The sequence below is a fragment of the Helianthus annuus genome, chromosome 14 (assembly GCF_002127325.2).
Source record: "Helianthus annuus cultivar XRQ/B chromosome 14, HanXRQr2.0-SUNRISE, whole genome shotgun sequence".
NCBI lineage: Eukaryota > Viridiplantae > Streptophyta > Magnoliopsida > Asterales > Asteraceae > Helianthus > Helianthus annuus.
This window is the reverse complement of record NC_035446.2, coordinates 83208609-83224267: the sequence shown is the minus strand read 5'-3', so window position 1 is coordinate 83224267 and position 15659 is coordinate 83208609. Positions and strand designations below refer to the sequence as shown.

At 36.5% G+C, this 15659-nt stretch overlaps 1 protein-coding gene across 1 annotated transcript; it reads left to right on the top strand.

Moving 5' to 3' along the window:
* Positions 1–12245: 12245 nt before the first annotated feature.
* LOC110906847 lies at positions 12246–15327 on the top strand. Its single transcript, XM_022151917.2, has 5 exons — positions 12246–12555; positions 12779–13285; positions 13362–13587; positions 13666–13786; positions 14809–15327. The coding sequence occupies exons 2-5, from the start codon at positions 12779–12781 to the stop codon at positions 15260–15262; spliced, it is 1308 nt and encodes a 435-aa protein (XP_022007609.2). The 5' UTR covers positions 12246–12555; the 3' UTR covers positions 15263–15327.
* Positions 15328–15659: the final 332 nt, after the last annotated feature.

Sequence of the window (15659 nt, the reverse complement as noted above, 5' to 3'; positions counted from 1 at the left end):
AATGGTATTTTAGTGTGGCCAAATCGCTTGAAAGTAGGTCCATTTCGCACGAAGTGGGTATAAGGGTCCATTTCGTTTGAAAGTTTGCCATTTCGTACGAAATCTTTCATTTCGCATCAAATTTGCCATTTCGTTTGAAAGTGACTTCATTTCGTATGAAGTCGTCCATTTCGCGCCAGATCATCCATTTCGTTTGAGTTGTCTCCAGTTCACTTGAAAGGGTTCTCCATTTCGCACGGATTGAGTATTGATTCTATTTCGCTTTAAACATCAATCCATTTCGCACCAAATCCAATTCGTGTGAATATTATCATTTCGTTTGAAAACTGAGTTTGTGAAATTGTTTACCGAATCATGGAAGAAGAGTTTTACAACGCGTTTGCTACTGCCCCGGGTACTCCTGTTACCATTGCTCAGAGTGTGAACATGGAAAATGAAACAGGAACGTTACAAAAACCTCCAAAGTTGATGGGCATTGAAGAATACTATTGTTGGAAAGACCGGTCCGAAAATTGGGTTCAAGCAAATCATTTAAGGTCTTGGGAATGTATTGAGAAAAAGTATGTTAAACCTCGTATTGATGTGGGAGTTATCAAAACTATTTCTGAATTGACGGACAAAGAGAGAGATATGTATAAGGCAGAAAAATGATGATTAGCCTACTTCAGCAAGCCGTGAAAGAAGACATCTTCATATTACTTCAACACGATGGTACTTCACGTTCAATTTGGGAAGCACTTCGAATTAAGTTTGAAGGAAGTACGGATATGATCAGGAGTAAGAAATCATTATTAAAGAAAGAATTTGATCTGTTTACTAGCTTGCAGGGTGAAACTACAAAGAAACTGATCGATAGATATTGTCATTTAGTGCGTTCAATGTCACTGTTGGATATCAACAAAGATCGAGAAGAATGGGTTGACAAATTAGCTGATGCTTTACCTCAGAAAGAATGGGGTACATATCTGATGATCTTAAAGAACACTGGAGAATATGATAAATTGACAATTTCTCAGTTCATTAAAAAACTTGAAGGACAAGATCTTGAACAACAAAAGATTGCTAGAATGAACAATCCAAGTGGTCAATAAGACATCAAGATGTATTATAAAGGGAATGTTCAGAATGTTGAAGCAAGTCCGAAGGTCCAAACTGCTTTCAGCGCAGAAAACTCATCCGGATCAGTCAATCAAAGTCCAATTAGCAATAGTGGATTTTCTTCATACTCGAGTGTTAATCCCAATGTTTCAACCTCAAGTTATCAGTTCCAAAGCTCAAACAACAGTAATGGTCATGTGTCACACTGCAACATTGCGTTGCATCTTCAGAACGGTCAAAATTTTCCTGAAGAAGTCGCTAAAGATCATATGGCATTACTAGCTATAGTGTTAGAATCTTATGAAGGTTTGGCTGCAGGAAGGATCGGAAATCCTATGTTGACAAAAGAAGATTACGATCAGATCGATGCTGAAGAAATGGAGCTTATGGATATTAAGTGGTGTTTAGCGAGTGTGTTGAGGAGAGTTGAGAAATTTAAGCTGATTACAGGAAGAGATGACTTTCGTGATGCTAATGTTTCTACTTTAGGTTTTGATAAATCTAAAGTTACTTGTTTTCGACGCAGGGAAAAAGGACATTTCAAGAGGGAATGTACCAATCGAGAAGCAGGTGGAGCTCAGAATCCGTTCGGGAATAATGATTATTATCCGAAAGCTATATATCAACAAGTTGCTCAACAACCGTCATCATCCAATGCTATTGAAGATGGAAAAAAGAAAGCTTATCTAGTTAATCAAGATGATGAAAGAATGGCAGAAGGTTTTAGCTGGGACAAATACATTCCGGATGATTCAAAGTTTAGAGCATTCGTTGCACAAATAGTTCAAGAACCAGAGTTGATGAAGGAATGGATGGATGTGATTGCCAACAGTGAGAAAAGTCAAGATGGAGAGTCTGTGTCTTCAGAAGAAAACTCAGAATAGACACCAGTCTTTGACCAATCATCAACTGATAGCAGTGATGATGAAGAAGAAATACAAATAAACATTGGAAAAACTCAATTATCTCATGAAAGTTTTAAATTTTATTTTGCTGATAGATTGGAGAAGCTAAAGAAGAAAGGACCAGCGAAAGAACAGAAAAAGGTAAAATGTGAAAATGTTGCTCAGGAAGAGAAGCATGAACAGAATGAAGAAGTTAAAGTTGCTGAGAAGGTGATTGAAATTGAGAAGGTGGTTGAAATTGAAAAGATTGTTGAAGTCATAAAACCTTGTCTAAAATGTTTGGAACCTTGCAAACATTGTGAAGAAAAAGACAAGAAATATAGTGAACTCGACGAGATGAAAGAAAAATTATTGTTCGATGTAAATTATGTGAAAGAATCGTATGATGTTTTGAACAGAATAGTTAACAGTTTGCAAAAGACAAACTCAGAAAGGGAAGATGCGTTAACAATGATGAATGCAGTGATGATGTCTAAGCAGAAGGCTATTAATCACTATATTGAAGAATGTGCAAAGTTGAAGCAGGAGTTGGAGACAGAAAAAATAGAAAATGAAAGAATCAGACGATTGCTGCAAAGTTATTCAAGTTCTGATTATTTGATTGATAGAATTTATCCTACTGTTGCAGGTTTTGAAGTATTTCAAGATAAGAAGACTGAAGAGAAGGATACTGGTAAGAAACAAAGTGCAAATTATAACAAGTGTCCGCCTCCGATCTGGGAAGGTTATTCTCCCAGAAAACCAAATGAGGAACAAGTCAAAAAGGCAATCAATATAAACTTGAAGTCTGAAACAACTGATGAGTTACCAGAAAACATTGATGTCACGTTCGCATCGTCTGACACTGATCATGAGTCTGAGTTAATAAAAAAGGTGGTCGATCAGGTGTTGGATAAAGATGAGGAGTCAGAGTCAAAATCCGAATCCGATAGTTCGAGTTCATCAGTTGATGGTTCAAAATCGCCAGTCAAAAGGGTTTACAATAAAGAATTTCTGTTATCAAAATCTAATTTAAATGACGAACCAATCAAAGTGGCATATACTTTGAATGATTCAGAAAAATTATTTTCTAATAAGGAATTTCCAATAAGAAGTGTCCAAATTGAAAAGATTAAAAAGGTTTTTAAACTGACAGAAATTAATATTTCTGAAATAAAAGATGTAAATCTTAATGAAAAACCTAAAAAGTACACTTCAAGAGTTTAACAAAGATTGAACAAGAAAAAAAGTTATAGTTCTGGTTCTGGTTTTCAAAAGAAACCAAACCATAACAGTAATTTTTAAAAGGAAGGTTTAGGATTTATTCCACCCGAAAATTATAAAAATGAGAAAATTTCTAAAACAAAAACAATATTTATTTCAGGGTTAAGTTCTGAAGAAGAAGAAAAGAGCTCATTCTGGAAGAAATCGAACAAAGCGTTCTTTGCAGAAAAACAGAAACATGAGAGGAATGGAGTTCATCAGAGAAAAGAGACAAGAACCTGTTATAGATGTCAAGAAATTGGTCATATCGCCTGGAATTGTCCAAAGGCAACCAACACAAAACAGGAAGTTGTTTCTAAACTCAAAGAAAAAGTTGTTGATAAAACTGAACCACCAACTAAAAAATTCAAAGTGTTTAAAAACTCAACATATGAAGTTGGTGAATGTTCAAAAAGGTTTTACAAAAGAAGGGTGAATCTTAACAACCAAACATGGGTTGCTAAGAAAACAGATGTGAAATCTGGCGATGAATCTGACTTGTCAAAGTCAGAGGAGCCACAAGTTGAGGTAAAAAGAGAAAATTCAGTACCGTCAATGGATGATGTCAACTTTCCACCATTGCGGGCTGAAAATTTAAAATCAAAAATTGGTAAAGTGGAAATTTTGAATCAATTTTATTCTGAAAAGAAAGAATTTGATGTCGAAAAGGTTTTCAATGGCAAAGTGAAAAAATATTTTTGGGAAAATGGTCGATGGAAGGGCCAAAGGGGTAAAAAAATTTTATGAAGCAAAAAAGAATGTTGAAACCCCGAGTGAAACTGAAAAGGTCACACCCAAAGCTAGTCAGGCTTGGGTGTCAGTATTTCATATGTAAAAATCCTGACTTGCCGGGTTCCTAAGTTGGTAATCGTGGAGTAGGAATCGGCATTATTCTTGAAAATGTTTTTGTTTGAAAAACCTACAAGTGGTAAAACTCAAAACTATCATATTTCAATTTACAAGTGGTTGTGTTGATAAGTGAACCAACAAGTGGTTGAAAAATGGATTTTCACCTACAAGTGGTTAATCAAGGTCATTAAGTTGAACTTGATTTAACTTTCATACAAATGGTTGAAAAAAACAACAATGTGATGAAAAACCCCAATCTTACAAGTGAAATCATCAAAATTAATTTTCCGGAAAAACCATTTTGATTAAAACAAACTTAAGTGTTTTGAAATCATAATGGGAAAATAGTTTGTTTTCAGGGGGAGTTTTGGTTGTTTACACCAAGTGGATGGAGAATTGAAGTAAGTCACAACAGTTGTCATTTTGTTTGTACAGTTTGTTTTCAAAATTTGCTTTGAAAATCAAAAATTGAAACATATTTTTGATTTTAGGGGGAGTAAAAATTTTAGAAATTTTGAAAATTTGAAAAATCCAAAAACATGATAAAATCTAAAAAGCCAAAAACATCGAAAAATCAAAAACGAGTTTTGTTGTGAAAAAGAGGAAATGATAGTACATCAGTGGACTATCACAGCATGCTAAAGATTTAGAAAGTCAAATGTGATAAACGGTCTCACTGATGATATGTCAGTAGGTTTTTACTCATTCAGTAGATTGTTTTCGAGATATAAACATAAATATCAAATGCTTACTTATCTCGTGGGGAACATCTCTCGGATATATGGGTAACTCCCGAAATCTTGTTTGAAAGATTTTCTATTTCTGACATACTAGGTCTTTGTGCGTGATGATATCTGGGGTATTATACCTGGACTTCTGATTTTGCGGGAGCAATAGCCTAGTCCTCGTATAATGCTCTGCACTGCTTAAATCTTTAAGCTCACCCTCAGCATAAAAAATGATGAAACACTGAAAAATGCTAATCATGTGCTGTTGAAGAAAAGATCCCCAAACGGGACACACCGAAAGATGAGCCATCATCTCTTTGTCTCAACGGAAGTTCTAACCTGAGCTCTCATGGTCTCGCATTACCCGTTTACAGATATCATTAGTGTACATTCACCTGTAAGACTGAATATAGAATTCTGGATACGGGAGTATATTCTGAGGTGGGACACGCGAATAAGTTTAAGTCATTAAAACACTAAATTCGTATCTCGAAACAGTTGAACTTTGTGTGAAAATTTAAGTGGATCATTATACTGACAATCTAAGTGAATCGTTTAAAACTTAAAATGTTTAAAGCTTAACGTTGTTGGTGATTTGTCTCAAAAACTGATATGATCCTCTTACACAAACTCGCAAAAATATTTACTGCTTTTCTTTAAAATAAAAAACCCAAAAATATTGTACTTTTAGCATAAATCTTTGAAAATTCAAAAAGATTTTATTTCATCTTATTTTAGACAACTGATGCTGAAAAGTTGTTTTTCAAAATTCTGAGTGCGAAACATGATGAACAAGTTTGGGAAAATTTGTTTAGAAAGAAAAAAATATTCTTACAAGTGGTCACCCGAGTTTATAAATGTTAAATCATTTTGAATAATATCTGCAAGTGGTATATAAATTTGTTAAATTATTAAATTTGTGAAATTTACTTTGAGGTAGAGATTGTGCAGGCAGAAGCAGCCAGGTTTCAACTCCTGAAAGATATGCAAGAGCCAGGTTTCTGATCCAAAGGCCTGTAGATTGTGAATTCCAGACTGCGATCCCAGCTTATCGCAAGGGGGAGTCTGAAGACTTTAAAGCCAGGTTCAACATTCAAGGGGGAGTTTGAATGACAAAGAGCCAGATTTGAATCCTGTTGTTCACGCAAGTTGTTGATACTAAAGAACTTAAGGAATCAAGAGATCTGATCAAGTGAAGATAGAGACAGGTTGAGATTCTGATAGAGAGAGAAAAGACAAGATAGAGATTGAAGGATGCTTACACTGTCAGATACTTTGGAAAGGGCACGAAGACAGATCAAGACTGAAGAGTTGACATTCCAAAGACTCGACACTAAAGATTTCGTCAACATCCAAGGGGGAGTCTGTTGGTGCATATGTCTGTCGACTTCGTCTTGTATCGAGTCTTGTAACTAGAATGATAGATCAAGTCATGTAGAACGAGAAAACTGAGAATTATGTGGGATGTAACCATTTCGCACGAAATGGACTTGCCATTTCGCACGAAATGAACATGTCCATTCCTTGCGAAATGGAACCCCTATGAATACGTGTCTTGTCCATTTCATTTGTAACGATCTGTTTCCGGTGCCGAGGTGCTGCCGAAGTGTCTCTAAGCTGTAAAACGTTGTTATATCAACAAACAAGACAATTAGAGTGTATATCAAGCTAATTCAACATCAATACGTTTGTTTCCGCCTATCGTATTGATTAGAACTCTTCTGAACGACTCATTTTGGTCGTGAAAACGATCCGACAAAAATATATCATATTCAAACATCAAAATAACAGCCAAAAGGCTAGAGTTTAAGAAAACCCCAAAAAATAGGATCATAACCTGATAATCAAACAATAAGAATAACCAAAACATGATTGCAAAGAACGTGATCAATAGCAGACCCCAAAAGTGCAACTTTTAGAGAGGGAGAGAAAGAGAGCAGGATGTATAAAGAGAGAGACATGTTGCAACGTTAATGAAATATGAAGGAGCGATGGAGTGAAATGCATGTCAACAACACACACACACACACAACATAAACACGTGGAGGCCAGGCCAATAACCCACACTAGGGATGGGCTTTTTTTCCCAAATACCCGTACTCGTACCCGTACCGTACCCGTACCCGTACCTGTACCCGTACCGATTTTAGGTATTTGGTACATGTATCAGTACCTAGTTTTATTGGTTTTGGTATTCGGTACTTTCGGTATTGGTACGGGTACGGGTACGGGTAAAAACGGGTACTAGTACCAAATTCTATGTATACCTTTAAAAGTTTTTTTGTAATATGTTTTATTTCATATTATGGTATTTATAGTGTACTCGTATTGATTTTACCTATATGGTACCCGTATCGTATTGGTACTCGTACCAATTTTACCTATTTGGTACTCGTACTATATTGGTACTCATGTCAGTTTTACCTATTTAGTACTTGTACAAATGCTCAAAAAGTAAATAAAAACAAAATGGTACCAAGCGGGTACTGTACCGAAAATACCCGTACCAGTACCCGTACTCATACCCGTACCGTACCTATATATTTGGTACGGTATTTGGTACCTAGTTTTGTTCAAATTCGGTACCGGTATTTTCGGTACTGGTACGGGTATAGGTACGGGTACTGTACCAATCCCATCCCTAACCCACACAAATAAACCATTTAAACAAATAGAAAAGCCCACCATACAACATATCAAAGCGAAATAAAACAATAATACAAAGAGTACAAACACGATATGCATATCTATGTTAATAATTGATATTATATAAATAGGTACGAGATCAGGAGAAAACGCTCAAAAGTGTGAGAGAGCATCCTGAACAAACACGTGGTGCGGGACATGATCAAGGTCTAAGGGGTTTTATTTGTCTTTTCAATATTCTTCTTTTTTCCCGATTTTCGTGTGTGACATGCTGCTTCATTTTTGGCGTGTAAGATAATTTTGGCGTTAACTAGAATCATTAATTACTTGGCGTTTTACTATTTTTCCCTGATTTCGTCTCGTTGAATTAATTCTTTTGTGTCACATAGTTAATTTTTTGGCGTTATGGCGTTTTCTAGGTCATTTTTTTTGGCGTTCAGGGTCTTTGTTGATAATTGATTACCATAGATTAATATTTTATAATATTACAATAATACGAAATCAAAATAAACTAATAGTCTTCTGTGGATGGGATTACATCAGAGATGTACCCATCGCTTTGTTCATCACTTTCTTCAGATTCATCATCATCAAATTTCGATTGGCGTAGAACGCCATTAGCTCGTCTCTTCTTTGCTGCAGCCTATTCTTGAATATCATTGCAACCCTGGATTTTGCATCGTTTGAAGGTGCTAAATCAAAGAGTTGTTCAATGAGAAATAGCCTCCATGTCTTCAACATTTCCTCCATTGGCAATGAATATTGCACCCCATGTTGATAAGTCACTTCAACCGTTCCTGCTACTTCATGCATCACCCAACTGCTAAGTGTTGGTAGAGGAGTATCGTCAATATCATCATCATCTTCTGCCAGAAATTTTCTCTTCAATCTTCTTATTACAGTTCGAGCTCTTTCACAATCATTGGCCATTGGAACCCCAAGGGCCAGAATATCCCTCTGAACCCCTTCATCCATACCAAGTATGGCTTTGATTGTCCTTACCTTCACCCTTCTCCTATCAGAGAACTTTATGATGAATCGTCTGTAACAACCCACACGTGCGTGCGTTGTTACTACTCATTATACTCGTTACGCCTAGCACCAGAGATTCGGATCATAATGTAGCTATATCACACACATCGCTATTTCGCAGTATTTTCGCATATTAGGCATACTTTATCGCTATAACACATCACATCGCATGTACTAACACTCACGATGACGTTGAGTGAGGACCTATTCTACCCTCCTCGATAGCCGTGATGTGTCGCAACGCAACGCATATTCGAAACGCACAACTCGATTATCGCAATGTAGACTTTGAAATGTGGATATTTATACGACCCTTTGTGACTAATTATAATAAATATATGAATGTGGGTATGAATGTCACACCCCCAAAATCCACCATGCGGAGTATCACCGCTTGGAGGCGTGACATGACCAGGATCGAGCCACCAATCATATTGAACAACGTAATTAAGTAAATAAAATCAACCACAATACAATTGGTGACTAAAGCTAGTTAACTAAGTTCAAATTAAACAGCGGAAGCATTAAAGGTAAAACCCAAAACATAAGTCCATAGTTCATAAGTTTAAAGTCCAAAGCCTAGGTTTAATAAGTTCATAAGGATTTAAATATTAAGCACGGAACATAACAGTCCGCATCCCACAACGACTCCTTCCTCGTGCAAGCTCCATAAGCATTTAACGACCTGTAAGGCATGTAACAACGAGTCAACAACAAAGTTGAGTGAGTTCACGGTTGGTTGATTAGTTTTAAGTTGTTTCCGAAAACGTGGTTTGTTTTCGTTGGCGTAATTGCAGTGGGGGTTACCTCATAGTTGAAAGTATGATTAACCAGTTCATTCTTTATTACCCAAACCATATCCATGATCAGTGGGGGCTTCCCCATGTGAACCACTAGACCGTACCATATCGACTACTAACGCAAATAAGTTGTGCCCTACATCAGTGTCTATCATCACTGACAGTTTGCCATAGTCCATTAGTACACGCCCGTCCAACTGGCACGGTGTGAGGTTTGTTAAACCTAATAGCGCTATTAACTAATGACCCGCTCGCCATTGGCCTCGGCGATTAAGTCGATATAAATTGAAGGACTTCATGATAGAGTTTTGTCAAGTAAGTTTTAAGGTTGTTGTCCTACCCAAGGAGGACGAACGTACGTATTCTACCCAAGGAGAATACGCAGGATTAATATTGGCATCCTACCCAAGGAGGATGGCCGTACATATCCTACCCAAGGAGGATATGTAGGTATCGTTTTAATTCTTTAACCCATTCCCAAACCACCGGGAATCCCATGCCTTATAGAAAGTGTGTGAACTCACCTCGGTTGCTCGGTTTGACTCTCAAAAATAGCTAACAGTCACGGTCGGTCAATCACGCCCTAATATGATTACCAGTTAGTCATTTAGTGTTTTCAAATAGAGCACAAAGTTCCAACATGTATCTACTACATAACATGCACTCACTTTAATAGTTCACACCCATATAAACATTCCACTTATAGCTATTCAAGAGCAAGCATACGATATTGCACATAACACTTTTATTGACAATAACATGTTAGATCATCCTCAGATAACATACTCGACATTTAGACACGCAAATCACTACTTAGGTCATTTCAGCTTTAATATCTAAAACTGGGCTGTTTTCGGGCATTTTAAGAAAATAGTTAACCTTCTCCAAAAATTCCCAAATTTTTACAGAATGTCTTATATGATCCAAATTTTATTGTGTAAAAATATCGTGGTCCAGTTCATTACCAATATTTTATAGAAAATCATTTACCGGACTGCAATCAGATTCATCACTTTCTGACTGCAGTCCACAGAAAAATTCATTTAAAATTCATCGTAAGTCCAATTAACGAAATTCCAGTGGGAGAATTACAACGACATCAGTGTCCATCTACAGTACAAATTTCATGACCTAATTCTACACATATTTTAAGTTATGACAAAAAACATAACACCCATTTTCTGCAGTAAAACGCAGCTTGAGCTGCTGTCCAAAAACAGACCGTTAAAAATAGTAAACGAAGTCCAAAAATTATGATTCCAGTACTATTAGAACCGTATTTCAAAATAGCATAATTTGGGCTTCAGAATACCAGTTTTTCGATTAATAATGATCCAGTTACAGCCAGTTGAAGTTGGCTGAAAATGCTAATCAGTATGCTGTTTATAGTGTAAATGTTACTAAAAACGCATCAACAAGTGTCCTAACAACGGGTTTATCAATAAATTAATGATCAAACAACATGCATGCTTATACTAACTTAATCCAACCAGATTTTATGTAAGTTTATGTCCATTTTCTAGTTCATTCTCTTTTATGTTCTTGTGTTACACATCAACTACAATCTTTCGAATAATCAACGTAGAAGTGACCAAAAGTTAAATAGGGGACTTACAACTAGCACAAAGGCTAGGGATGAACTTGTGAACAAAGAATGGTGATGAAAATGGCGTGAGAGAGCAAGGTGTGATGTTTCTTCAAGACTCCAAGCTCCAAGCTTCACAAGACTTCTTTTAGCATTTCTTGGCAAGAGCATCAAATAAGGAGGTCCAATCAAATGAAAAGGGAATATTTATTAGGGATTTAGTGATGATTATGGTGGGGCCCCTATGTGAGCCGAAAATATGAAGGGGGGGTTAATTGTAAGTTTTTATTATAAGTAGGTGATTAGTTAGAAGGTTTAGGGTATTTTCTAAAGTAGTAAGTGCATGACATATTTTTGTAGTGTGTGGAGATTTTTGAGACCATAATTAGTTAACAATAATAAAGTAATGTTTCTGACAAAATTTTGGTGTCCCGGGTAGTGTCCGGTTGTTCGGTTAAGTACCGTTCCATTAAAGTGTTAAATTGTACCGTATAGTGTCTTTTATGCATCTTTTGTAACACAATTAATTCTCAACACATAGAAGAGCATACAGGATCATTTAGTCAATTTTTCTGCACAATCAATAAGCACAATTTAATATTAATTAGTCGTACGGATACATGTAATTATGATGGTTGTCACATTCTCCCCATGTTAAGAAAATTTAGTTCCGAAATTTAGCACGTGGTTACTGAGGAAGCTAGTTAAGTTGCGTGGTTTACTGGTTTTCCTGGGGTGTCACATCATCCCCCCGTTGGTGTGAAGACTGAGTGTAATTGCGTTTAAATCAATACAATCAGTAGTTAAAGTGAAGAATCAGCTGTTTCTAGCTTTGTTTCTTGTTATTCCGCACCTGAAACAGAGTAAAGCTCCTCTGAACGACTCATTCGGGTCAGATAACGATCCTACAAAAATTTCGTCTCGAAATTTAGCACGTGGTTACTGAGGAAGCTAGTTAAGTTGCGTGGTTTACTAGTTTTCCTGGGGTGTCACATCATCCCCCTGTTGGTTTGGAATTTCGTCCCGAAATTCTGCAGTAGCTTCAGCCTCAGTAGTGGTTGCACTTTTCTTAAACAACTGGGGATACTTGAGTTTCATTTGGTCTTCTCGTTCCCAGGTATACTCTGGGCCACGACGGGAGTTCCAACGAACTCGAACAAGAGGTATTCTGGTATGCTTGAGAATCTTAACATCTCGATCAGTAATCTCAACTGGTTCCTCGACGAATCGCAACTGGTCGTCGATTGTGAGCTTCTTTAAGGGAACTATTAGGGGCTGTTTGGTAGAGGGAATTGAGGGGTGAGAAATGGAATTAGAAAGAATTCTCTTGTTTGTTTGTGAAAGGAAGAGGTGAGAAATGGAAATAAACCATTTCCTTTTCTCTCATTTTGTTTCTCTAAAAAAAGCAGAGAATTGGATTTCTAGGGTTTCATTTCTCAGCCTCACTCTCTCATCACGTTCCATTTCATCACAGCCCTCCTTCTCGTTCCACCACCACCGCCCTCCCTACCGTCCCTCTCCCTCCCTCTCGGCCACCACCACCGCCCTCCCTTCTCTGCTCCGACGATTTTTGGGAGAATTTCAAGCATTTTCCCCAAACTGCTCGATCTTTGCTCGGAACCCTAATCGCCCCATCGTTCGTTTTTTGGGAGAATTTCAAGCATTTTCAGGTACGTCCTTCGACTCCTTTTATCAACTGGTGTAAATTTCATGTTTTTTTTTATCTCTGCTCAACACAAAGTATGCTCGCTGCTACTCTGTTCTTGATTATTGATTTGATTCTTTGTTCAATCTACTGCTATTTGATTTTTTGATTCTGTGATTTGATCGAAGATTTGATTATTGGAGTTATTTGATTTTCTTGAATTTTCTTATTTATATTTTTATGTGTAGATGGCAAGATCACCTTCCAGACAAAGAATAGTTGCCATAGGTGCATTTTATGTCAGTTATGTTACGATTCGTTGGTGGATGTTGTGTACTTATCATTTGCGTCGGTCGATTGAGTCAATGAGTTTACGTACAAAATATTTAATGAGTTACCATAATAGGCGTGAAAACCTGGTGAGGATGGTTTATCAAAGTGATGTTACGAGTGTTGTTAACATAAGAATGAATATACATGCATTTACAACACTTTGTGATATGCTAGAAACTAGAGGGGGACTAAAGGATAGTAAAAACATGCTAGTGGATGAGCAAGTTGCTATGTTTTTACATACCCTTGCTCATAATGCAAAGAATAGGATACTAGTCAACAGATTTAATCGGTCCGGGGAAACTGTAAGTCGGTATTTCAAGTTAGTCTTAAATGCTATATGTCGATTACACAAAGAACTCTACAAGTCACCCGTGCCAGTGCCAGATAATGAAACTGATGAAAGATGGAAATGGTTTAAGGTTAGTCAACCACATTTTTTATTAAAGATATTTTTTGCTAACATAAATTAGTAAGTAATGTTTTCTTTTAACTCAGGGTTGCTTAGGAGCATTAGATGGAACATACATTAAAGTTAAAGTCCCTGCTATTGATAGAAAACCTTATCGGACAAGAAAAGGGCAGATTTGTACTAACGTACTCGGAGTATGTACGAGAGACCTTTTATTTACGTATGTCTTAGCGGGATGGGAGGGTTCTGCAGCTGATAGTAGAGTTTTGCGTGATGCAATCAGTAGACCCAATGGTCTTAAAATAACTCCAGGTAAGCGATAGACAATTTTCAAAGAATATACATAGATTTAAGTATGATAATTAACATAGAGTTTATGGTTAATTGTAGGAACATACTACCTTTGTGATGCCGGTTATACAAATGGTGAAGGATTTTTAACTCCATATCGAGGTCAACGTTATCATCTTAACGATTGGTCTCGTCCTCCTACGAATGCTAAGGAGTTCTTTAATATGAGACATTCATCGGCCAGGAATGTTATAGAAAGATGTTTCGGAATGATTAAAGATAGATGGGCTATTTTGCGTGATAACTCATATCATCCCATAGAGTCCATGCCACGTATCATCATTGCTTGTTGTTTATTGCACAATTTCATACGAACAACAATGAGTGAAGACCCTCTTGATAACGAAATCCCAGTAAATCACACACAACCTGCAAATGACCATGACAATGTTATTTCTATGATCGAGCCCTCACAAGAATGGACCGATCGTAGAGACCTTCTTGCTAATGAAATGTTTAATAATTGGAATGCCATGCGTGCGCAGCGTGCCAACAATGTTTCTTAATTATGTTTGACAATTATGTATTTTTTATTTGTAGAACCAAGGATGTTTCTTAATAATGTTTATTTATGCACTTTATTTGTTTCTTATTAATGTTTCTTGTTATATTTGTATTTGTAGTTACATGACTTATGATTTTTAATTGTATAATTATGCGTTTGTACGTAGACATGGCAGATTCAAATATAGTGAGAGGAGTTACTAGGAGCAAGCATACCTGGACAAATGATGAAGATGCAAAGCTAATTGATGCATTAATGGAGATACATGCATCCGGAAAGTATGCTGGTGCTGACAATGGATTCAAACCAGGTTATTTAAATGGTGTTCAACAATTGCTAGATGTAAGTCTTCCTAACTCTGGCCTCAAAGCAGAACCACATATAAAGTCTAGGATGAAGACATGGAAGACACACTTTAGCATTGTATATGATATGGTGCATACAAGTGGGTTTGGTTGGGATGAACAAAAATGTTGTATTATTGCCGATGATAGTGTTTGGAATGAATACGTGAAGGTATATTCTAAAAAATATATTTTTTAGATTTTAAAATTTTAGTCTAATTTATTTGTAATTGTCTTGTAGTCTCACAAAGGTGCTGTGAATTTTCGTGACAAGGCATTTCCTTTCTATGACAAATTGTGTACCATATTCGGTAAGGATAGAGCTACTGGTAGTAAAGCAGTTGACCTTGGAGAAGAAGATGTTGTTCAAGAGACGCAAAAAAGCTCACCTGTTGATATTGAAGACTTTGATTTTTTTGATGAAGCCGTTCCAAATGTTGATAGATCTGAAGGACAAACAGGAAGTGTAACAAGCAAGCGCAAAAGAGGTAGAAGAATGGATGCAGATGAGATATATCGAGAGTCTTGCAAAGATATCAAGGAAGTTTTGCTTCGATTTGGGGAGATGGTGGGTGAACAACTTAGCAAAGAAGGTATGGAGGCTCGTGAAATCTATGAAAAGGTTAGTGATGAGTTGAAAGGTTTACCAGGTATCACTACGAAAAAACGGCTCAAAGCAGCTCATTTGATTGGTAAAGATGTGGATCTAGGACGTTCTTTTCTTGCGTTGACAATAGAAGAGAAAATTGAGATGGTCGAGTTGTATACCGATGGTTCAATGGGATAGTTGTGTATGGTTGAAGTAATTTTTTTTGTTTCACCGTGGTTGTTGAAGTACCTTTTTTGGTTTCAGCATGGTTGGTTGAAGTACTTTTACTAGTAACTATGGTTGATGTTTTTTTGCTTAAAAACTATGTTTTGTATGTGAATTAGTTTTATCAATGCATATTTTGGTTGGAATTTATGCATCTTTGTATATGTTTTTTATTTTTTAATAAATATTTGTTATGAAAAAAAGACTTGTGCTAATGATAAAGTTGATATAATTCTCTGTTTATTTCCTATGTACCAAACAAGAGAAATGATTCTCAGCTATATTTCTCTACTGTCATCTCTGTACTACCAAACAGAACAGTCAATTCTCATTCTCCAAACCAATTCCCTTTCTCTGCAATTCCATTTCT